General features: G+C 46.2%; 1 protein-coding gene across 3 annotated transcripts in view; it reads right to left on the bottom strand.

Moving 5' to 3' along the window:
- Positions 1-26,539, bottom strand: part of CHD2 (chromodomain helicase DNA binding protein 2) — a 160,600-nt gene that overhangs the window by 115,568 nt on the left and 18,493 nt on the right. For 2 of the 3 annotated variants that reach the window (XM_082254680.1, XM_082254681.1), the window contains exon 2: positions 1,629-1,866. In XM_082254680.1, the coding sequence (XP_082110806.1) occupies positions 1,629-1,866 (238 nt within the window). The remainder of the gene's footprint in view (positions 1-1,628; positions 1,867-26,539) is intronic. The other variant, XM_082254682.1, reaches the window with a different exon arrangement.

The following is a 26,539-nucleotide window of genomic DNA, read 5'->3' as shown; positions in this document are numbered from 1 at the left end:
CTATTCCATCCACTGACACCAGAGCAGAATTCCTGTCGCTGACACCAACAATGGGGAACTATTCCTCCCATTGACGCCAATGATGGGGCACGATTCCTCCCATTGACGCCAACCATAGGGCAATTTTCTTTCAATTGACGCCAACGATGGGGCACAATTCCTTCCATTGACGCCAACGATAGGGCACAATTCCTTCCATTGACGCCAACGATGGGGCAAAATTCCTTCCATTGACGCCAACGATGGGGCACAATTCCGTCCATTGACGCCAACGATGGGGCACAATTCCGTCCATTGACGCCAACGATGGGGCACAATTCCCTCCATTGACGCAAACGATAGGGCACAATTACTTCCATTGACGCCAACGATAGGGAACAATCTCGTCCATTAACGTCAAAGATAAGGAACAATTCCTTCAATTGACGCCAACGATGGGGCACAATTCCTCCCATTGACGCCAACGATGGGGCACAATTCCTCCCATTGACGCCAACGATGGGGCACAATTCCTCCCATTGACGCCAACGATGGGGCACAATTCCTCCCTTTGACGCCAACGATGGGGCACAATTCCTTCTATTCACGCCAATGATGGGGCACTAGTCCTCCCATTCACGCCAACGATGGGGCACTAGTCCTCCCATTCACGCCAACGATGGGGCACTAGTCCTCCCATTCACGCCAACGATGGGGCACTAGTCCTCCCACTGCACGCCAGAACATTTTCTACTCCCATTGGCCCTCGTCCTCGTCCGGTCCCCTAAAGTCTGATGAATAGTAAACTGCCCCTTTGTTTAAAAATGTTGAAGATCCCTGCGCTAGACAAACAGGGAACGGATAGCCATCTGTCTTGTTTTTGGCGGCCTGGATCGGATGCCAGCGGGTGTAAACGGACACAAGTCCATTTATATCCAGCTCCCTATAGAGAACAATGGGTGGTCTGATTGGGTCCGCCTGAAAAACAAGCGGACATGATCAGTCAGCTGGTGTCAAAGGGGTCCTAATAGTTTACAATGAGGACTTTTTTACTTTGTAAGGCTCTTTTCTTGACTGCACTGGAATTATCTGCATTGGTGTGCACTAGGGTCATTGGAAGATGTTGTAAATGCTGTGCATGCATTCTTTATGCAGTTTAAAAACGCACTGTAAAGCATCCGGTGTGAACCAGCCCTTAACCTTAGGCTTCTAATGGAAATATTACAAGGTTCTAGTAATTTCAGACAGTAATGATCTCATCAGTATCCCAAAAGGATGCTACAGGATCTCAATTATGCTTTACAGGTACCCACAGCAAATGAATATAGCATTACTACCAATGCCAACCAGGTCTTTTCATTTTCAAACCTTCACAAGAAAAAGGACATCTAAATTCTTACTGGTTGTAATAGGAAACCCTTCAATTTCGCACTTTTCTTCCAAATGGCATTGGACTGAGTGCAAAGAGCAATGAGGATGCACCATGGGGCAGCAACTCATAAGATAATTTGGTGGCCATGGGTGACCGCCCTTCGAACATCATCACCGTCCTTTGTACTGCATTGGTGGTGATGAGCCCATATGCTCGTACGCACATAGGAATTGCTGAGACTTCCCAAGATTTACAAATCCCCTCAAGAACGTCTTGCCTTTTTTACATCCGCCAGTCTCTCCTTTTTGGGACGATTCTTCTGTTTTGGGTCGGCTTCTGCTTCCTGGGTTTTGGAGCCTGCTGATTCGCATTCTGATTCAGAATGACTCTCTGAAGACTCAGAGCTGCTATGGGATTCACTGGCCTGCTCACTTGCCTGCTCACTTGCTTGTTCGCTTTCTGATTGGCTGCCTGACTCCGAGGCGGAGTGATTGGACTCTTCTGAGGCCGAATGACTAAAAAGAGAAAAAAAAAGTAATAGGGGAAAAAGCATTACAAGATGAATCCTCCATAGGTGAATCATTATTTTAAAGACGTATAAGAATAACGGAAAAAGGTTTGCTGGAATAAAACAACCAAATAAAGTTCCCATTTGAGACCAATTGCATCAGCAACTTGTTTGCCAAAAAGAAAAAAGTAAAGTATTTTGTAAAGCTGTATTAAACCCAAAAACATGTAATAAATTGCAGTTTACAAATCCTAAAAGTTCTCCTTTGGAACATGTTACATATTACACCTGTATTTAGGAAGGAACATGTTCCAGCTCCTGCCCTATCCCCCCCTCCCTATGACAGAGGGTGGGGGTTCTTCTACCCGTACCCACTGACACTTTTGAAAAATAGCGCGGATCTTCCCATACAGCCATGTCATTGATTTCTCTGAATGAATAAACTACAAGTACCATTTCTACAGCAGCAGATGAACTTGTAGTTGCAATAGGCTGCAGGGGGCGCTGGTGAGAGCTCTCGTAATCCAATTGCATGTCCTGTTCCTTTCAAACAGAAAGGACGTATAGAGTACAGGCAGAAAGTTGCATGGCACGTCTGCAGGTAATATTTATAAAACGCTAACTTTTTTTTCTGCACAAATATGTGCCTTTTATTTATTTTATTTCTATAAAAAAGGTAAAGTGATTGTAAAGGTGCCATTTTTATAAATATCAAACAAGTCATACCTATCTGCTCTGTGTATTGGTTTTGCACAGAGCAGCTCCGATCCTCCTCTTCTCAGGTCCCCTGCTGGCGCTCCTGGCTCCTTCCGCCATCGAGTGCCCACATAAGCGGCTTGCTATGGGGGCACTCGTGTGTGCTCGCTCCCGAGCCGGCTCTGTGCGTCAATAGAACACACACACTCGGCCCTGCCCCCCCTCCTCGCTGGCTGTGATTGACAGCAGCAGGAGCTAATGCATCTAAGCCAAAGAGGAGGCAGAGAATCAAGGGGCCTCTGCTCTTGTGCACATCACTGGATCAATATGGGCCTTAGCAGGGGAGGACTGGGCCAGGGGGCAGGGGGGCAATTGCCCCCTGGGCCGCTCTGATGTCCCGTAAAAAGGCTGCACCACTTCTGCCACAGACATGCCTAAAGTATTCCTGGTGAAGAGAAGTAAAAAGTTCCTGCCGCTGACCTACTGAGTGGGTGGTTGAAGACCAGGACAGAGTGCAAACCCCCCCCCCCCCAGAATGGATGGTGTAAACTGTGTCTGAGCAGAGGTCATTCCATGCCCCACTGGAGACTCTTCTGCCCCAGCCAGCCCCAACCGAGCTGTCCCAGCAACCCCCCCCCCTGCTGGGCAGGCCAGGAACCCAGATTCAGCCGAGTAAAGAGTAGCTGGAGCAGGGCTTCAGCTTAGAATGGGGGTCAGGAGGAGGATTGGGAGAGTGAGGGGGGGGGGTGAGGGGAAAGTGGTAGGGGGCCGAGTCACTACACCATGGGTCTCTGGTTTGTACTTGCCCCCTTGGCCGAACGTTGCCAGTCTGCCCCTGGGCCTTAGGTAAGCATAAGGGGGGCTGGGGAGCTGATATCAGAAGATTTTCTTTACCTTAAAGTGTAAGTAAAGGCAAAACTTTTTTTTTTTTTTAATTTTGGATAGAGTGGAGAGAGGTTAGAATGCTTGTCAGTTTTTATTGCTGTCTGTGTCCCCATTATGGAGATTCACCCTCTTTATTTGTCCTGTTCACTATTATCATTGAACGTGAAAGAAAATCTTAAATTCTGGGTTGTCCCCAGAAAAGTAAGAGGGGAAATGTTCCAATGGGGACACTAGTTCTGGTGAGCTGGGGGTTCCCAAGGAATTCCCTTAATTTGCAGAGATTTCCTCTCACTTCCTGTTTTGGCTATAGGACAGGAAGTGAAGGGAAATCTCCCCAGTGGGACACAGATAGCAAAAACAAATCTGACAGGGGGTTTAATCCAAAATGAAAAAAAAAATGTTTTGCCTATAGTTCTACGTTAAGGCCACTTTCACACTTATGCAAAGCAATTTTGCCGCGCGATTTTGCAGCGATTTTGAATGCAATGGCTATGGCTCAAAACGCAATCAAATCGTGGCAAAGTAGTGCAGGAACTACTCTGAAGTCGGTGCGACTTCAAAACGCACTGATATGAATGGAGCTCATTGAAAATAATGGAAAACGACTCGTCATGCGATTTTGCGGTCCAAAATTGCGGGACAAGTCACACTAGTGACTAGGACTATGACTATGAATTAAAGTGATTGTAAAGTCTGGTTTAAAAAAAAAAAAAAACACACAGACATGTCATACTTACCTCCTCTGTGCAGTTGGTTTTGCACAGAGCAGCCCGGATCCTCCTCTTCTGGGTTCCCTCTTCTATGCTCCTGGCCCCTCCGCACTGTTGAGTGCCCCCACAGCAAGCAACTTGCTATGGGGGCACCTGAGCCGAGTCACAGCACCCTGTGTCCGTTCAGACACAGAGCCCAGGCCCAGGCCCCGCCCCCTCTCTAGCCTGTTGGCTGACCAACTTTGATTGACAGCAGCGGGAGCCAATCGTGTAGCACTGTTGTCTCAACCAATGAGGAGGGGGAGCAGCTGAGACGCTCCTGCAACATCGCTGGATAAAGATGGGCTCAGATAAGTATTGGGGAGGGGGGGCTGCTGCACACAGAGGGTTTTATCTTAATGTATAGAATGCTTTAAGATAGAAAAAAAAAAACCTCCGAGAGAGGGAGGGGTGAGGGAGGGGGGGCCGAGAGAGGGATGGGTGAGGGAGGGGGGGCCGAGAGAGGGAGGGGTGAGGGAGGGCAGAGGAGAGGGGGAAGGGGGGAGGAGGGAGAGAGAGGGGGAGTGGTGGGAGGGAGAGGGGGGTGGTGAGATGGGGATGGGGGAGGGATATGGGGAGAAGGTGTTTGCCCCCCCCCCAAAAAAAAATGGAGCACGAGCCACCACTGTATTCTTGTGACAGCAGCTCTTTATGGAGAGACCCCAAATCCCTCCTCTGCCTTTAAAAGCATTCAAAAACACCAAGATGAGCATTTTTTAATACTTTAGATTTTTTTTAAATGGCGTCCTCGATATCCAGGTAAAGGATACCTTTACCTCATCGGATCATCTCATCGCTTCTGGGTTACAATCACGAACAGCCGGCCAATGCTGATACCAAATATGCTTGGCTATCCAGCCAGTTTCTTGGGTCTACTGGTGGGACAGGAGAGCCCGGGCAAGGTGGGGTATCCCCTCCCACTGCTTGTATAAGCAATCCAGCGGCTAGTTAGCTGCTCCGATTGCTGTTATAGGAGAGCCAACTGCTGGCTCTAAAAAGCGGTACCAGGAGGATGCCTGGAGCTGTACCCCAGTATAACCACTGAAAGTCCAGCGATGTATGGGTCGCTGGTTTGTAAGTGTATACAGTACTTTTTTTTTTTCAGCACAGCACGTTACGGTGCAAACCACCCCACTGCAACACTGCTGCGGAACATTAAACTGAACTGAAATGTCGCTCCGGATATTTCAATAAGGGCTCCTTTGCACAAAAGCGGTGGTCAGGGGTGTACACATTCCGCAGCAAAAATTCCCCCCCCCCCCCCCCCACCACCACATTCAGCGGACACTACCACTCCCCAAATTGTAGTGAATGAGCCACGCTTCAATTGCCCCAAAACCATGGAGTGGCAGTCCCTGACACTAGAGTAAAATTCTGTGAAAAAAAACAAAAAGCAACAAAAAAAAAAACATCTCCCAGTGCACATCAACTGCCCAGGCCTGCCCTCATGTTGAAAAGCACTGCGCAAACTGTTGGCGCGTTATAAATCCTGTATTATAATTCTTATATTATTATTTTCATTATTATTATTAACAATAAATAACAAAAATGTAAAGAAAAATAATAATTATTATGAATTGTATTGTAACTGTACTGTCTGCCTTCATGCTGCACAAACTGTTGGTGCATTATAAATCCTGTATTATAATAATCATATTATTTTTATTATTAATAATAAAAATGTAATAATATAAATAATTGTATTGAATTGTATTTGAACTGTACTGTCTGCCTTCATGTTGTAAAGCACTGTGCAAACTGTTGGCGCATTATGAATCCTGTATTATAATAATTATATTAATAATAATAAATATAATAAAAATTTAATATAAATAATTGTATTGAATTGTATTCTAACTGTACTGTCTGCCTTCACGTTGTAAAGAGCTGCACAAACTGTTGGCGCTATATAAATCCTGTATTAAATTAATTATATTGCCCGCATCCTCCACCAAAACAAAAAAAAAATTAATTATATTATTATTATTATTATTAATAATAAAAATGTAATATAATAATTGTATTGAATTGTACTGTAACTGTACTGTCTGCCTTCATGTTGTAAAGCGCTGCAGAAACTGTTGGCGCATTATAAATCCTGTATTAAAATAATTATATTATTTTTATTATTAATAATAAATAAAATGTAATGATATAAATAATTGTATTGAATTGTATTGTAACTGTACTGTCTGCTTTCAAGTTATAAAGCGCTGGGCAAACTGTTGCCACATTATAAATCCTGTAGTATTATAATAAATATATTTATAATAATAATATAATAATAAAAATGTAATATAAATAATTGTATTGAATTGTATTGTAACTGTACTGTCTGCCAAACTGTTGGCGCATTATAAATCCTGTATTATAATTATATTTTTATTATTAATAAATAAAAATGTAATGATATAAATAAATGTATTGAATTGAATTGTAAATCCTGTATTATAATAATTATATTAATAAATATAATAATAAAAATGTAATAACATAAATAATGGTATTGAATTGTATTGTAACTGTACTGTCTGCCTTCATGTTTGTAAAGCGCGGTGCAAACTGTTGGCGCATTATGAAACCTGTATTATAATAAATTATATTATTCTATTTTATTATTATTAATAAATATATAAAAAAATATATATCAGTGATATTAATAAATAAAATAATACAATAATAAATGTAATAAAATATAATAAAAAATATATTCATAATAAATAGGATTAATAATAATAATAACAACAATCCATCCTCTGCTTGTATCTGCTGGTAATAATTGTGATCACATTTTGGAACCACTGATAATATTCCCCAATTATCTCTCTGGAATCCGGGATCAGATTCATGACAATAAAATGCACGGTAAGCAGAGCAGATTTTGGAAGGCGGGATGCGATTGGCGACACGTTGCAGCCAGTGAGTGTCATGCGATACAGCGTGTAACTCAGTACAGCGGGATGATGCCGCGTACCAACAAATAATGACGTGGGAAATGCATATTAGAGGAGACAAACGCACACAAGCCAAGTATCCATGACACCGAACAGGACGTCTCCTGCCAAAGCCATTTCCCGGGTCACTGTTCTGCCCTGACATTTATTTTTCCAGGATTGCGGATTGCAAAAAAAATTCCACGTTTACATAAATCCAACATACACGGATATCACACATTATTCTGAATGCAATGCAACAATCTGAGTTCATTTTGCATGTCATTAACCTGAAGCGACAGCAGGAGGCAGCACCAACAAACCGAGACATTTCTAAAAGGATTAAAGGGCTGCCGGCTATTCGCCATTTTGTAACGTAATCCACTGACATGCTGTGTTCCAGCAGCTGCTGCACTGACCCAAAATGGAGAATCGCACACGGCATGCCCCCAGCCCCTGTGTGGTTATAAGACGAGGACAAATCTCCGGAACTGAGAAATATTACAAATAAAATAGAAAAAGTAATCAGAAACTCCTAAAACCTTTTATTAGAGAACCGTCCATGTTCCCTATAATAAAATAGTGGAAGTAAATTTGTGTCCCTAGGATGGTAAAAATAGTAAATGGGGTTCTATTTCAGCAAGGGGAGAAGAAAGCTCCAGATTCTGCTCTGTATGAGTCACTCCCATTACATAAGCAGAAGTGTGAGGGGCTGAAAACAGGAACGCTTTGTTATTGATGGAATATTTCTCATCATTGCATTCATTTATCTCTGCCAAAGAAAAATAATATATATATATAGTATTCATTTATATCTACAAAAAAAATGATATACATTATATATATATATATATATATATACACACACACACACACACATATATACATATACATATATATATATATATATATATATATACATACACATACATACATACACACACACACACACACACAACATAGGATAAATTCACTTTTTAACAAAAAAATTATAAATTCACATTTTTTTGCAGGTAAAAAAAAAAGTATATTTTTCTTTTTTGTTGCTAGAGCCTAAAGCATTGCACCCGTGATCAGCAGATTGCCAGCGCCATGCAGGTCTCCTGTAGATCTGTCGGTGTATCTGTGTGCCCGTACATTGTAAGCAATCACTATATATATTAGTATTGATTTATATCTACCCAAAAAAAATGATATATTATTTATATATATATACAGGGCTTATTTTCAGCGGGAACGCGGGGGAACGCAGTTCCGGCACCTCCAGCACTGAGTGTATGTAATGGCAAGGAATGCAAAATTTTCTATTGATGCTGGCTGCTGAGGGATCTATTGTTACTGGTGAGGATCTATTCCTGCAAGAGGGTTTATTGCTGCTGGGGAGGTCTAGTGTTGCTGCTGGGGGATATATTGTCTCTGGAAGAGATCTCATTTTGCAGGGGGGGTCTATTGTTAATGGGGTGGTTCTTATGTTGCAAATGGAAGAGCACAAAAAGCCGCACAACCAGTTGAAGATGCAAAAAGTTAAAATCCAAATTTATTTTGCAGGCAAAAAGATAAAATCATCCAAGATGAAACCAAAACAGTCGGAGACATGGGGGGGGAAAGGGGAGCACGGCGGTTGACGCGTTTCACGGAGTCTTCCGCTTAGTCGTAACCATGCTGTACAATACAAGACACTGCTATATATAGAGGAAAAGGCATTTCAAATAACATGTGCCTCCCAGAATGTGCTTGATTGAGCCCACACAGCTGCAGATACTAAATCCCAATTAAGGGCACACAAACAGCCCAGCAGGAATTGTATGTTTGTTTTTGCTTCACCTTTTGTCCAAAAACGCATAGCAAAAAAGTTCTATAAATGCATATGCGAAAAAGCTTTCAATAAAAATAAGGAAAAAACAGTAGTGATAATATAAAAAGACAGCTGGTAGAAGCCAAAAAACGAACAAAAACAAAGTAAAGGGAAAAAAAGAAAAAAGAAAACGAAGGGAAAAAAATGAAGGGAAAAAAAAAAAAAAAAAAGAAAAAAACAAGAAAAAGAAAAAAGAAAGACAAAGAAAAAGAAAACAGTAAAACGGAAGCATATAGATGTGTTCATACCCAGATGGAACTATGGTATAATACAGTCATTAAGAGCATATATGTGTAAATATATAAGTGGTACACATAAAAATAATAAATGTGTAACCACAAACACATACATCACGTCCATATGGATTTTAACTTTTTGCATCTTCAACCGGTTGTGCGGCTTTTTGTGCTCTTCCATTTGCTGCTATCAGGACTGCGGATCCGTGCCTGCACCTGGGTTGGATGTGTTTGGAACTATCCCCTCACTTGAGCGGTTCTTTTCCCTCTTGACCGTTTGTGGTTCTTATGTTGCTGAGGGGTCAGTTGTTGATGGGAGGGATCTACTCTTTATGGAGCAGTCTATTGTAGCTGGCTGCTGGAGGGTCTATTGATGCTGTCTGCTGGGAGATCTGTTATTGCTGCTGGGGACCCATTGCCACTGGCTGGATCTATTGTTGCTGGGGGGGTCTATTATTGTTGGCTGCAGGGGATCTATTTTACTGCTTTTTTGTTATCAATAAAAAAAAAATCCATACAAATTGCTTAGTACCACAAATGTTACTTGGTTCTCTATTTTCTAAAAAGGATGATCCTGGGAGGTGGGTAGTGGGTGGAGCCAAGGAACGGTTCATGGAGGTAGGTAGGGGGCAGAGACAAGGGGAAAGTCCGAAAAAGGGAGTTCCTGCACCTATTTTCTGAGAAAAAAAGCCCTGTATATATATATATATATATATATATATATATATATATATATATATATATATATATATATATATATATATATATACACACACACACATACATATACACACACACAGGATAAATTCCCTTTTTAAACGAAAAAATAATAAAATTCACATTTTTTTTGCAGGTAAAAAAAAGAAAAAAAAATGAATTTTTGTAAAATCTTACCTGTAAAATTCCTTTCTCTGAGTCCTCCGACAGTCGCCGCCTCTTCATATTCGTCACATATGGGGTATTAGACTTTGCTCCGAAGGAGTAGCTAGGCAACAGAATATGTTAACATTAAAGCTTTTAACATATCCCACCCTCAAGGGGTGGTCCCCTCAGTCAATACCCTCCTACTTCCTGCAACCATATCTCAGTTTTAGTGGAATAGCAGTAGAGTATACAACCAAACACCAAAAGAGGGGCGGGGGCGGCGACTGTCGGAGGACTCAGAGAAAGGAATTTTACAGGTAAGATTTTACAAAAATTCCGTTTTCTCTTACGTCCTCCGACAGTCGCCGCCTCTTCATATTCGTCACATATGGGGACGTCCCAAAGCAGTGCAAACATGAGGGGTGGGAAACGCATCCGCGCCGAAAAGGCAACGCAGTCTCCGCATCAAAGAAAGGAACCTTACCAAAGGAAGGAAACCAGCTGGGCAACAGGAAAAAACAAGTGCTCAACAGGAGCAACAACCCAGGAAAAGACAAAAAACCAGGGGATACAAAACTTATCCCAACAGCCAGAGGTCCCCAACAAGGGACCCTAGGGAACCGCCGCACTAAGAACCTTGCGGCCAAAGGAAGCATCCGCCGATGCCTGAACATCTACCTTGTAGAATCTTGTGAACGTGTGTACGGTCGACCAGGTCGCCGCCTTACACACCTGGGCTACAGAAGCCCCATGACGACAGGCCCAAGACGTACTCAAAGATCTAGTAGAGTGCGCCTTCACAGGCACAGGGGGAACCTTCCCCTGCAAGGCATAGGCCTGTTCAATGGTCTGCCTGATCCATTTGGCGATGGTAGAGGCCGAAGCCGCCATGCCCTTCCGAGGACGCTCTGGAAGAACAAACAAGGAGCCCGTCTTTCGAAAAGACTCAGTCGATTTAAGGTAAACCCTTATCGCCCGAACAACATCCAGAGAATGCAATCTCACCTCCTTTGGATGTTTAGGCTTCGCGCACAGCGAAGGTAAGACAATATCCTCATTAAGATGGAATTCCGAAACTCGTTTCGGCAGAAAAGAAGGATTAGGTCGCAAGACCACCTTATCCAAATGAACAACCAGGTACGGAGACTTGCAGGACAAAGCTGCCAGCTCCGACACTCTGCGAGCCGAAGTGATCGCCACCAAAAAGGCGACCTTTTTGGACAACATAGACAACGAGATCTCCCTGATCTGTTCAAAAGGAGCACGTTGCAACACAGACAGAACGAGATTCAAGTCCCAAGGGGGCAAAAGGATCCCTCCTAGGAGGAACCAGATGCCGCACACCCTGAACAAAAGTGCCAACCAAGGAGTTGGAAGCCACGGGACGTTGAAACAGAACGGCCAGTGCAGACACCTGACCCTTTATCGTAGCCAGCGCCAAACGCTGATCAACACCCGTTTGAAGGAAAGACAGCACACGGGAAACTGAGTACGTGCGGGGTGAAAACCCCCTGGACTCACACCAGGCAAAATAGGCCTTCCAAGTACGGTAATAAACCTTCCCCGAGGAAGACTTCCTCGCGTTGATCAAAGTATGAACGACCTCTGGAGAGAGACCCTTCTCCTTCAGGACCTCGGTCTCAACAGCCAGGCCATCAAAGCCAGCGACTGTAAAGCAGGATGGTATATCGGTCCTTGAGACAGTAGATCGTCTCGAAGAGGCAGACGCCACAGGGCGTCGACCGCCAGATTCACGAGGTCTGCGTACCAGGACCGGCGAGGGCAGTCCGGTGCCACAAGAATCACCGTGCTGCGTTCCGAGTGTAACCTGCGAAGGAACCTGGACAGCAACTGAATCGGTGGAAACGCGTACATCAGCCTGTACTGATGCCACGGGGCCACTAACGCGTCCGACGCGTCTGCCCGAGGGTCGCGCGTCCTTGCCACGAACCTTTTCACCTTGTTGTTGAGACGAGACGCGAACAGGTCCACATCTGGAAGACCCCACTTCGCGCACAACATCTGGAAGACAGCCGGGTGGAGAGACCATTCCCCCTGATCCAGGGTCTGGCGACTCAGATAGTCCGCCTGCCAGTTCTCCACCCCCGGAATGTGAACCGCCGTTATCGCCGGGACATGAGTCTCGGCCCAAGACAGAATGTCGGCCACTTCTCGAGCCGCTCGGGCACTCCTGGTGCCCCCTTGGTGGTTGATGTAGGCCACCGCCGTGGCATTGTCCGTCTGCACCCGAACCGGGCAGCCCTGCAGCCGGTCCGTCCAGTGATGAAGACAGAGACTTATCGCACGCAATTCCAGAATGTTGATCGGAAGGGAAGACTCCCCCCTCCGACCAAGTTCCCTGGGCGGACAGAACGCCCAGAACACCACCCCAGCCCGACAGGCTGGCATCCGTGGTGATCACCGTCCACGAGACAGGACGAAACGACTTGCCCCCGGACACCAACGGGGACTGGAGCCACCACAGAAGGTTTCTTCTGGTGCGATGACTCAACGAGATTTGAAGATCCAGAGATTGAGGTCGCCCGTCCCACCTGGGCGAAGGGAATCGCCTCGAAGGCCGAAACCATCAATCCCAGACATCTCATGCACGTCCGCAGAGACGAGTGCGGAACGTCCCTGAGGGACCTGACTTCCTCCTGAAGAGTTCTGAGTTTGTCTTCCGGCAGGAAGACCTTCGCCTGCACCCAGTCCAGAATCATTCCCAGGTAGGGAAGACGAACCGACGGACTCAGTGTCGACTTTGGAAAATTTATCGTCCAACCAAACTCCTGCAGAGTTTGCATCGTGACAGACAGGTCCTTCTCCAGACCCTGGCTGGCCGCAGACTGAACCAGAATGTCGTCCAGATACCCCAGGACAGAAATGCCCTGGGCCCTCAATAATGCCAGAACCGGTGCAAGCACCTTGGTGAAGACCCGCGGAGCCGAGGCGAGACCAAAAGGCAAGGCCACGAACTGGTAGTGATCCTCCGCAATGGCAAATCGAAGGAACCTCTGGTGACCTTCGAAAATGGGGATGTGAAGATACGCATCCTTCAAATCGATGGAGGCCATGAATTCCCCCGGAACCAGGGCAGCCACCACCGACCGCAGGGATTCCATGCGGAACTTGCGAACCCGCACAGAGCGGTTCAGAGCCTTCAAGTCCAGAATTGGACGAACCTTGCCCTCCTTTCTGGGCACGGTGAACAGATTGGAATAAAACCCCCGAAATCTGTCCCGATGAGGCACCGGAACCACCACTCCCTGAGCCCTCAGGTCCCGCACCGCCAGGTGCCGGTCCCGCAAACGCTCTGGAGACAGTTGAAGATTTGAGGGAAAAAATCTGCTCTCCGGCCGAGAGAGAAACTCGATCTTGTAACCAGAAACGATCTCCTGAACCCATCTGTCCCGCACACGGGCCAACCAGGGCTGAAGAAAACCGAGCAAGCGTCCCCCCACCCCAAAACTGGGTGAGGGCGCCCCTTCAGGCCGAACTGTTATGGGCTGCAGATCCGGATTGACCGGACTTCTGTTTCCCAGACCAGGGCTTCTTCTGAGAGCCTTGACCTTTGAACGGCTTGCCCTTGTAGTGCGGCCGAAAGGCACGAAAGGACCCCTGAGGGGGCCGAAAATTAGCATGCTTCTTCCCAGAAGCCCCCTTAGCCTTGGGGAAATGGGGCAAGAGAGTGCTCTTACCTCCGGTGATCCCCTTAATCAACACATCCAAGGACTCCCCAAAAAGGCGAGACCCATCATAAGGCAGATTGGCTAAGGTCTTACGTGAAGATTGGTCCACCGACCAACATTTTAACCAAACCAGGCGGCGAGACAACACCGCCACGCTGTGCACACGTGCAGCCAACGGAACCAGGTCCAGGTCCGCATCACACAGATACATGACACCTTGGTGTATTTGATCCACCATATCCAGGGTCGCCGGCGAGGCCGAATCGGCCACTAGGACGCGCCTAAGCATTTGCGTCCAACTTGCGATCGCCTGGGCCGCCATGAGAGAAGCAAACAGAGCCTTAAGCATAGAACCCGTAACAGAATAAGTATGACGGGCAAGAGACTCCAATCTCCTATCCGTGGCATCATGGAACACAGGGGAATCCTCTGCAGGAATCGCAGTGGCTTTGTTTAAAACCGCAATTGCGTGATCCACTGGGGGAGGCACACACCACCTTTCATCAGTGGAAGGCGAGAAAGGATAACGCAGCTTGAATCTACTTGGTACAGCAAAAGGTTTGCGCAGATTGCGCCATTGTTCCTTAACAGCTCGCTGAAAATCATCATTGCAGGGAAAAACCTGCGGCGTCCTGCGTTTTCTCTGCGTCCCATAAGCCGCCAAGGCAGCGGGGGGACACACTTCATCCTGCAAACGCAGCGTTTGCTTTATGGAAGCAATCAACTCATCCATGATTGCAAGCTCTTCAGGCGAGCCAGGGGGAGAATTTTCAACCCCCTCAACTTCAGCCTCCACCTCGGACCCCACTAGATCTAGGGAGGAGCGGGACCCCGATAAGGAGGCCCCCACCATAACAGCCCCATCACCTTCACCCTCAGAATCAGAGGAAAGAGCAACTCTGGGCCTTTTAGTAGATTGAGCAGCCACCAGCATCTGTACCTGAGCAGCAAGGCCAGCCACAATAGTGGCTAAATCCCCCCCTGGGGGGGAAACCGCGGTCCCCTGGCTTTCCACCAAGGCGGTAGGAAATTTGCCCTCCTGAGAATCCATTGCCCCTGTAATGCCGGACAATAAAGGGTTAACTGCCCCTTTAAGCAAGCGCGGCAAGCGCAGCCCAGCGCACCACACTCAAGTACAATGAGACCCCCACAGGGAATATGGAAACTGAACACAGGCAATGGATAGCAAGAACAGAAGGATAAAACCTGAGGAGACCCTCGCCGCTGCTGCTGCCTCGATCGGTGTTCCTGGAAAGAGGAAGTGATGCTGCCAGGGCGCTCTATGAAAGCCTATGGAGGCTACAAGAAAATGGCCGCCATGCATGTAAAACATGCGGCCGGAGCGAGTGTAGGCAAAATGGTGCCGTTTGGCGCCGAAACCGCCGCTCCACAGTGCAGTAATGCACACGTGACATCCCTGTATAAGAATACATGTCAGATCGCCGCAGCGATCGCTGTATATGCCCAAACATGCCCCACAGCACACAGCTTCTCACACTGACCAGGCTGACACACACAGTGTCACACAGCTCCCCCCCCCCCCCCCTGCAGCCCACAGCATGCAGCCGAGAGATAGGGAGACAAGCAGTGTGAATAGAGGCAGGTTACACAGTCCCAGACTGACACCCCCCCAGACAGACAGGTCCCCACATAGATACACTTACCTCACAATGGCGTGGGGGACCCGCACAGGCGAACAAGCCGCTGCACATGAGGCAGGGAGAGTCGCAATTCAAGACGCACAAAATGGGGGTTAAGAAACCGCACAGCGTCCAGTGAGGTAGCCACCTCACCAATCATCCCTGCACCGAACAGGGATGGGTCGTTCACTGTGCCAGGAGCGTTACCTGGCTGAACGCTCGATGGCAGGCTGGGAAGCCACTGACCCACGACCTGCGACCAGGGGGATCAGCCCGAGACCCAGCCCGCATGATCCTCTTCATCAGAAGAACTAACTAACGCTGACAAAAATAACAGCTAAGTAAAGGTAGAGAGAAAACTCAAACAAAATTTCAAAAAGAAGAAAGAGTCTGGGGCAGAAAGCCCCAGCACAGAGAGAGCCAGCCACTCCTGACAAGCTAGACATTAAAACTGAGATATGGTTGCAGGAAGTAGGAGGGTATTGACTGAGGGGACCACCCCTTGAGGGTCGGATATGTTAAAAGCTTTAATGTTAAACATATTCTGTTGCCTAGCTACTCCTTCGGAGCAAAGTCTAATACCCCATATGTGACGAATATGAAGAGGCGGCGACTGTCGGAGGACGTAAGAGAAAGTAGATTTTTTCTTTTTTGTTGCTGGAGCCTGTAAAGCATTGCACCCGTGATCAGCAGATTGCCAGCGCCATGCAGGTCTCCTGTAGATCTGTCGGTGTATCTGTGTGCCCCGTACATTGTAAGCAACCTCTATCAGGACTCTCAGGAGGCGATCCCCTCACCTCCTATATGACATTTTTTTTTTTTTTCTCCAAAAAGACAATTTACAATGGGGCTAATGCCCCCGGGCCGGAGCAGCGTAGCCTCATTCACTTGAATGACCAAGTTTGACCGGCAGCGCTGCCCAAGAACTCAACATGGTGCGCAAAACATCACAGCCTTAACATGTGAACAGCCCACTCCAGCTGTACTTAAGGCTACGTTCGCATGTGGGCGCAGCGGATCACCGGCAGATTCTGCCCGCGATTCGGAAATCATTGCAAATCGTGGGACGCCTGTGCGTTGCCCGTGAATGGAACTTAAATTTGCGTGCACCTGTGAAATGGCGACAAACTTCAGTACTCTATATTTTCTATAGGCGACGCTCTATAGGTAACAGTTTAGCATTACAGGGGAGGCCTAGAGCTAGAGTTATTACTCTCATCCCAGCGTGTACCGTGATATGTAACATGTATTGCAATCAATGTTTTCAGGCGTATATCTGGGGGTGGGGGGTCTCTTTTTTTTTGGGGGGGGGGGGGATTTTGTGTGCAAGAGGCCTCATGAGCAGGGCCCTCTTAACCCTCTTGTATTTTATTATATTGTAACTGTACTGTCCCCCCCTTATATTGTCAAGCGCTGTGAAAAACTGTTGACGCTATATAAATCCTGAATAGTAATAATAAACTATTCCATAAAACCCATTCGGGTAGTTTGACAAAAAAAAAAAAAAAAAAAGCACATGGAGAAAATTTCTATATGCACCCTTGTTTAGTGCTTTATGTGCCAAATAAATAAAGTGCTGCACAACGATTGGTTAATTTGTTGCACACACCTCCCCCCTCTCTCTGCAGCACCGCCCCTCCTCTCTACACGATTTACACCACTGTGGCCAAGCTGTACATTTTGGGACAATTTTTAACTGACAACATTGGCGCACACACCTAATTATTTTTGTGCCAGCTATTGGACATTAATAGAAACAGTCACATTTTACGGGGATTTGGCACAGCTGGAGCAACAACACAGAGATTGTGTAATGGCGCTGCTGATTTGGAGTATGGGAAATGCACCAATATTTACACAAAAAAAAAAAAAAAATGGCCTATTTCTTTACACAGATAGCATCAAAGTCACATCAAAGTAGCACAGGAACCTTTATGAGTCGCATGTTAGGGTTAGCGGCAATCGGGGTTAGCGGCAATTGTTAAGGTTGGGGTTGGCGGCAATCATTGGGGTTAGAATCCTAACCCTAACAATGACCTCTAACTCCAACAATTATCGCTAACTCCCAATGATTATCGCTAGCTACCAACGATTAACGCTAACTCCCAACAATTAACGCTAACTCCCAACAATTAACGCTAACTCCCAACAATTAACGCTAACTCCCAACAATTAACGCTAACTCCCAACGATTATCGCTAACTCCAACAATTAACGCTAACTCCCAACAATTAACGCTAACTCCCAACGATTATCGCTAACTCCCAATGATTATCGCTAGCTACCAACGATTATCGCTAACTACCAACGATTATCGCTAACTACCAACGATTATCGCTAACTACCAACGATTATCGCTAACTCCAACGATTATCGCTAACTACCAACGATTATCGCAAACTACCAACGATTATCGCAAACTACCAACGATTATCGCAAACTACCAACGATTATCGCAAACTACCAACGATTATCGCTAACTACCAACGATTAACGCTAACTCCCAACGATTATCGCTAACTCCAACATTAACGCCAACTCCCAACAATTAACGCTAACTCCCAACAATTAACGCTAACTCCCAACAATTAACGCTAACTCCCAACGATTATCGCTAACTCCAACAATTAACGCCAACTCCAACAATTAACGCCAACTCCAACCGATCAACGCTAACTGCAACGATTAACGCCAACTACAACGATTAACGCTAACTCCAACGATTATCACTAACTCCAACGATTAACGCTAACTCCCAACAATTAACGCTAACTCCAACGATTAACGCTAACTCCCAACGATTAACGCTAACTCCCAACGATTAACGCTAACTCCAACGATTAACGCTAACTCCAACGATTAACGCTAACTCCCAACGATTAACGCTAACTCCAACGATTAACGCTAACTCCCAACAATTAACGCTAACTCCCAACGATTAACGCTAACTCCCAACGATTAACGCTAACCCCAGCGATTATCGCTAACTCCAACAATTAACGCTAATTCCCAACGATTAACGATAACTCCAACCATTAACCCTAATATTTAGCCCTAGCTCTTAACCCTAACATTTAACCCCAACCCTTAACCTCAAACCCTAATGACTTTGACCGTGACGCTATTTGAGTGCCAGAGAGTGTAAAGTCGCATTACATGAACCGAATAATGGTCATAATTTCCTATTAGGAAAAAAAAATAAAAATGAATTAGATATATATATATATATATATATATATATATATATATATATATACACACAAAACCTACTGGAAAATGCATCATTCACAACCTGCATAGATGTGAACTTAGCCTTAGTAGCTGATTGGTACTATGCAGAGCTGCACCAGATTATTCAGAGTGCTTCAGTTTTAGTAAATCTCCCCCACTATTGTTTAAAGCCAGAGCGGACGATAAGTGCAGGAAAAGGGAAACAAAAACATGGATGCCCTGCAGTTCTTAAGGCCTCATGCACACAAGACAAAGTAGTCCAGGCGTGGAAAACGCAGCTTAAAATATGCACCCAAAGCCGCATTTTTCATGTGTTAATGCGCTTTTGGTGTTAATGCATTCTGCTGGCCAGAATATTCATTCATAAATTTAATTCAGAATATTCAGCGTGCAAACGCGCCTAAACGCATCTAGTGTTAATGCCCGTTTGGCCTTTTTGTCCACCCAAACACCCCTCTTCTGAACGCTCAAATGGTGTTTATTTTTCTGCCTGTAAACGCCTATGTGTGCACGGACACACGGGATAACAGAAGAGCGTTTAGAGGCAGAAAATAAAACGTAAAACGCCTGTAAAGCGTTGTTTTTGACGTCCTGTGTGCAGGAGGCCTTAAAGCAAAATTAGAATATAAAAAAGGTTTTTACACCATATCACACAAGGTTACATCCATATACATGGATTTTCTTCAAACTGACAAATAGCTTTATTCAGTTCCTTATGTCCCATCTCAAATCCCTCCAACCATCCAGCGTGGCCGGCTGTGATCAGCACTGGGGTGTGTACTGGGATCTCATGTTCTTCAGGGTGAGGCCAAACCTGAAAGCAGCACAGGATTCCCATTCTAAACTGGTTTATAATTGAGTATATAATGGTTTCTTCATTGTTCCTAGTACAGTGTAATTAGACATAGCTCCATAACATATGTATGTCTTTAGGTTTAGGAGATTACTGAAACCAAGCAATGGCCTAGAACAGCCTTTTTCAACCTGGGTTTCCAAGCACCCTGGGGTGCCTTCGGGTTTCTTCAGGGATGCCTTAGCAAAATGCCTAAAAATTGCCAAAAAATTGTATACAAGCCAGGGGGTGTATCAAACCTGCCTTTTAGTTATACAAAGCCACAGGTTTTCATTGTGCACCATTACAACCTTCCAGCCACCGACGTCCTATCGACCAACATCATCATCGGCTTGGATGTCGGGTGCCTGAACAGGATCCTTGTTTTCCCCTCCCCCGCTGCTCCTCTCCATCAGCACTTGGGGACACATTAGCAGAGTGATGCAGAGAAACATTGGAATACTAGTCAGGAACAGTGCACATAGTATTTGCTTTGAACGAATAAATTACCTCTAATGTTGGGTGTCCTGCAACCCAACATTAGGCTGGGTTCACATATATGCAAATTGGATGAGTTTTGAACCACAATGGATTCGCAGAACGTGTGAACCAGACTGGCTTGCAATAGAGCCGGCTCACACATGTCTGGGATGGCCGCAGTCCATTTTTAACCACTTGCCGGCCGCTCGCCCTCCCGCCGTAATATTACGGCGGCAGGTCGGCTCGGCAGCGTCTAGTCACGTAGTACTACCTGACTGGAGTGCATGTGGTTTCGGCTGAATGCGTGCGCCGCCACGCTCCAGCTGTGTTTAGACACAGCGGGAGGCGGGCCTCGCCGATTGCTGCTGCCCTCCCGCGATCGTCCGGGAAACCGAGAGAAGACCCGCCTGCTTATGTAAACAAAGCAGGCGGATCTTCTGTCAGACAGGCAGGGACAGATCAGCAGTTTCAGCTAAGCTGACCCCCCGATCTCTCTGTGCCTGACACAGAACCCCCCCACACACACACACAGCGGGAGGCGGGCCTCGCCGATTGCTGCTGCCCTCCCGCGATCGTCTGAGAAACCGAGAGAAGACCTGCCTGCTTCTGTAAACAAAGCAGGAGGATCTTCTGTCAGACAAGCAGGGTAAGATCAGCAGTTTCAGCTAAGCTGACCCCCCGATCTCTCTGTGCCCGACACAGAACCCCCCCCCCCCCACACACACACACACACACACAGTCAGTAAGCATATTAGGCACACATTTAACCCCTTTGATCACCCCCAGTATTAGCCCCTTCCCTACCAGTGTCATTTATACAGTAACAGTGCATATTTTTTTGCACTGATTACTGTAGTAATGTCATTGGTAACCCCAAAAGTGTCAAAAATGTCAGTCAGGGGTCCGATCTGTCCGCCGCAATGTTGCAGTCCCGCAAAAAAAAAAAAAAAAATTGCAGATCGCCGCCATTACTAGTAAAAAAAAAAAACACAACAAAAACGACATAAATCTTTCCCGTAGTTAGCAGACGCGATAACATTTGCGCAAACCAATCAAAATACGCTTATTGCCCATGACCTACATTCACGGTGATACCTCACGTGTGGGACGATCGCTGTTTGAGTGTGTGCGGGAGCAACGCACACGTTTACCTTTCTGCGTGAGCACGGAGGACGGGGGCACTTTACTTTTTTTTTTACTTATTTATTTTATTTTTGCACTTTTTTTTTTTTCATAAGTTTTTTGCTGAAGGGTTACATTGCCTCGGGCCACCCCCGCCTACAGCCTCCTGGGAGAGCAGCATCACATCACCACAAAGATGGCCGCACCGAAGACCTGCAGTCCTAAGAATGGGCTGCAGGGAAGACAGTGGTGGACTCCAAGGACTGGGAAGTATCTGTTTCTCAAACGTCAGCAGCTACAGGATTTGTAGCGGATGGAGTTTTAATTTTCACAGGCCCAGGTGAAGTTCCTCTTTAGCACCCATAAAAAGAGAGGATATCACTTCAAAAATTGTTGCAGTTCGTTATTCTGTTTAACCCCATTTGTGCCAACAAAGGCACTGGCAACCGCATGCATTGATTGATTGCGGTTACGTGGTGTTTATAGTATTTCCCCATTTACTAGTATGTGTAGTGTTTGCTAAATCGGGTGAGGGAAGCATCATGGCCACAGCATGTAAACATCTCTGTCCGCTGCCGCGCGTTTGGCGGCTGGCAAAAAAAAAAAACGCACATTTTAGTGCATCGCTCTGATGAGGAAAATGGCAGGGTCTGCATCCCATTACATGTGATTTCTCTTAGGGAGTATCTCACTAAAATGACATTTTTGTTGCAAGGGATGCCAAAAATCTGACTTCTGTGTCTTAGTGTAGACTTCTGGGACTATCAGTTAACCCAATCACACAAGCAGGAAATTACATTTTCAGGGGGGAGTTCTGTACACCATCTGCATACAGAACACCGCAAGGTAGCCATATTGCATTTCACAGAAAGTTACAGCACTGCAGACTGAAAAGGAAAGGTCATTTTTAATATCATTCCAGCGTCTAGCGCAGTAGCCTCCAAACTGTGGCCTGAGGCCCGAACGTGGCCCTTTGCTTGCTTTTATCTGGCTCTTTGGCATTATTGCCCCAACTGTCAGCAACAGTGGGGTATAGTTCCTGCCACTGACAATGACAATGGGGCACTAGGTCTCCCACTGACACCAACCATAGGGCACTATTCTTCCCATTGATACCAACAATGGAGCACTATTCCTTCCATTGACACCAATGATAGGGCACTATTCCTACCAATGATGGGGCATTATTACTCCCCCTAATATCAATGGTGAGGCACTTTTCCTCCCATTGATACCAATGATGAGGCACTATTCCTTCTACAGATACCAACGATGGGGCACTATTCCTCCCATTGATACCAACAATGGGACACTATTCCTTCCATTGATACCAAGGACGGGGCACTTTTCCTCCCATTGATACCAAGGACGGGGCACTTTTCCTCCCATTGATACCAAGGACGGGGCACTTTTCCTCCCATTGATACCAAGGACGGGGCACTATTCCTCCCATTGATACCAAGGACGGAGCACTATTCCTCCCATTGATACCAAGGACGGGGCACTATTCCTCCCATTGATACCAAGGACGGGGCACTATTCCTCCCATTGATACCAAGGACGGGGCACTATTCCTCCCATTGATACCAAGGACGGGGCACTATTCCTCCCATTGATACCAACGACGGGACACTATTCCTCCCATTGATACCAACGATGGGACACTATTCCTCCCATTGATACCAACGATGGGACACTATTCCTCCCATTGATACCAACGATGGGACACTATTCCTCCCATTGATACCAACGATGGGACACTATTCCTCCCATTGATACCAACGATGGGACACTATTCCTCCCATTGATACCAACGATGGGACACTATTCCTCCCATTGATACCAACGATGGGACACTATTCCTCCCATTGATACCAACGATGGGACACTATTCCTCCCATTGATACCAACGATGGGACACTATTCCTCCCATTGATACCAACGATGGGACACTATTCCTCCCATTGATACCAACGATGGGACACTATTCCTCCCATTGATACCAACGATGGGACACTATTCCTCCCATTGATACCAACGATGGGACACTATTCCTCCCATTGATACCAACGATGGGACACTATTCCTCCCATTGATACCAACGATGGGACACTATTCCTCCCATTGATACCAACGATGGGACACTATTCCTCCCATTGATACCAACGATGGGACACTATTCCTCCCATTGATACCAACGATGGGACACTATTCCTCCCATTGATACCAACGATGGGACACTATTCCTCCCATTGATACCAACGATGGGACACTATTCTTCCCATTGATACCAATGATGGGGCATTATTCCTTCTCCGAATACCAACAAGAAATGTTATTCTCCCACTGGCCACAGTCTGGCCTCACTAAAGCTTGAAGAACAGTAAACTAGCCCTTTGTTTAGAAAGTTTGGAGACGGCTGGTCTAGCGAATCGGATTGAAGTTGGGTGTAAACGGACAATTAGTCAATTTACATCCAACAACTCGAGGCGAGTGGGCTGCCCCGTGGGAAAGGGGCCTTAATAGCCAATGTAGATGTGGCCTTGTAGAGTCACAGGATGTTTTTATTTGTATGTATTTGCACAAGGACACAAATGGATTCATCTCTGCTGGAAGATCCATTTACTTGTCCAGCTGGAGTATGGAAGAACAAGACATACTGTACGGGACTGAAAACCTGAACCAAGTATGTAAATGTCGCTGGGTCAAATGATTGCAAATCTGGTGTTCCTTCATATGCAAATAAATACAAATGAAGGAAGACGAGGCTCTGGAAAAAAACTGCAGACACAAACAATACTAGCACAACATACAGTATAATGCACTACTACTCTGTATGAAACCCAGGTAAAATAGATGAATGGATGACACTTTGCCACGGGTTGCAGGAAAGAAATTTGCTCAATTCCCCCATCAACACTGTCCCACGAGCCATTGTATTCTCCCGGGGGAAGCCGTCCCCACTGGGAGAAGTCCGTGATTATTTCTAGCGGCTATACGAGCTACTACCTATAATCATATGTAAAATCTGGCAGGCTGGTTGTACCCAAGTTGATTAACTAGGGTACATTTATCCTGCCTATTAATGGTTTAAATCTCAGCTGGTTCCCAGGGGAGGAAGGGGGTGGTTTGGGGCTGAGCAACAGCTCTGTGTGTCTTATGAATGCAGAGAGCATGGGAGCGAGCATCCAGTGGTGTCCCCGGGGCAAGCGACTTTCTCTGGGGGCACTGTTTGAGTAAGGAGGAGCATCGGCAGGGGATCCAAAAAGAAGAGGATCGGGGGCTACTCTGTGCAAAACCACTGCAAAAAGCAGGTTAGTATACCAGGTTAAGTTATTTAAAGTCTTACCCCCCCCTCTGTCCCGTTACACTTACTGACCCCATGCCATCGCTCCAGTCATTATTGCAAATTAATGGGCTGCTGTGCCCAGTATTGGGACAGGCTGGGTCAGTGCCCAGGGCAAGGATGAGGAACTGTGCCCCCTCTCCCACTCCTAATGCATGCCATAGAATGGGGGTTTACCCCATTGCACCAATTCTGCCCCCTTGCGCCAACTGGCATGGAGCGTGCACTGCACATTTGTGGCCAATTGCTTGCTTTCTAGCAACTAGAAGGTAGTTGGAAATGCGCAGTGTTTTGCTTTGTGGGTTGAGAGCAGTGATGGGATTCAGCTGGTTCGCAAAATCAAATTTTTTTATCATTTTAGGCCAATTTGTATTCTGCTACATATTTTTGGTAAAAAAAAATCCCAATAAGCGTATTCTGATTGTGCAAAAGTTATCGCGTCTACAAACTAGGGGAAAGATTAATGTAATTTCTATTTATTTTTTTTACTAGTAATGGCGGCGATCTGCAATTTTTAGCGGGACTGCGACATTGTGGCGGACAGATCGGACCCCTAACTGACATAACATAAAAAAAATGACACCAGGCTTAAAAAGTCGGAACTGGTTACTAAAATTTTTGAATCCCACCACTGGTTGAGAGTGGGCACACTAGAGCACAGAGTGACAACAGTAGCTGTTAAAGCAGTCTGGTGGTTACTAGCAACTGATCTGGAGCTTGTGTGTGGGGAGGTCTGCCTTTTGCCATAACTACCCACTGTATCCTGGGCGGTTTCCCCTGCTGCCGATCCCGCTCTATTTCATCCCAAAGGTGTTCCATCGGGTCGAGGTCAGGACTCTGTGCAAGCCAATCAAGTTCCTCCATATCAAACGCTCTCATCCATGTCTTTATAGACCTTGCTTTGTGTACTGGTCCAAATTATTTGGTGGAGGGGAGATAATGGAATGAGGTTGTTTTTCAGTGGTTGGGCTTGGCCCCTTAGTTCCAGTGAAGAGAACACTTAAGGCGTCAGCATACCAAGACATTTTGGACAATTTCATGCTCCCAACTTTCTGGGAACAGTTTGGGGATGGTCCCTTACTGTTCCAACATGACTGCGCACCAGTGCACAAAGCGAGGTCCATAAAGACATGGATGAGCGAGTTTGAGGTGAAGGAACTCGACTGGCTTGCACCCCAACCCGATAGAACACCTTTGGGATGGATCAGAGTGGAGACTGTGAACCAGGCCTTCTCATCCATTATCAGTGCCTGATATCACAAATGCGCATATGGAAGAATGGTCAAACATTACCATAGACACACTCCTAAACCTTGTAAACAGCCTTTCCAGACGCTGTTAGAGCTGCAAAGGGTGGGCCAACTCAATATTGAACTCTACAGACTAAAGCCCCGTACACACGAGTAGAAATTCGGCCGGGAAATTTCGTCCGACGACCGATCTGCCGATTTTCGGCTTGTTAGTATGGTGCTTCCGACAACTGACTCCGACTTTTCGGCCGAAAAATTCCTGGTGTGCAGGCTATAAAATTTTTGTCGACCGTCAAAACACGCCCGATTTTCGTCTCATTAGTACAGATTTCGATGGGGAAAAAAATCTTATGAGCAAGACTGGGCATGCTCAGAGATAAAAAAACACATAGAAAGCAATCCAACACATGACATCACTTCTGAAGTATAATTCTGTCGTGCGGGAAAATTCGTGTGCAGTCTAGTCACATTCCAACCAACAGACACCACTCTGGACAAAAGACGGACAACCGGTCGGCGGAAATTCGTTGCGTGTGTACGAGGCTTAAGACTGGGATGCCATTAAAGCGGAGTTCCGGGCACAGAAATGATTTTTTACTGAACATACCCCCGGGCCAGTCAGGGCTAGCACATTCCACAATGGCTCGCCTCTGATCTGTCCCGGTTCGCACTTACCTTTTAGAAGAAATACTTACTTATAAAATTTCTTCCACAGCCTTTCCATCTCTGTTGTGGGCAGCTGAAGCCGGCGCGGTCCTCTTCTCTGTCTTCTTCCGCGTCTTCTTGTCCCAGAATGCACTGTACCGGCCCCTCTCGTCACTTCCGGTGCGGCGCCGCATTCCTAAACAGCTTCTGGGCATGCCCAGAAGCTA

This window comes from Pelophylax lessonae (genome assembly GCF_965119305.1).
Source record: "Pelophylax lessonae genome assembly, chromosome: 4".
Taxonomy (NCBI): Eukaryota; Metazoa; Chordata; class Amphibia; order Anura; family Ranidae; genus Pelophylax; species Pelophylax lessonae.
The sequence above is the reverse complement of the archived record's forward strand: the minus strand, read 5'-3'. Positions and strand labels throughout refer to the sequence as shown.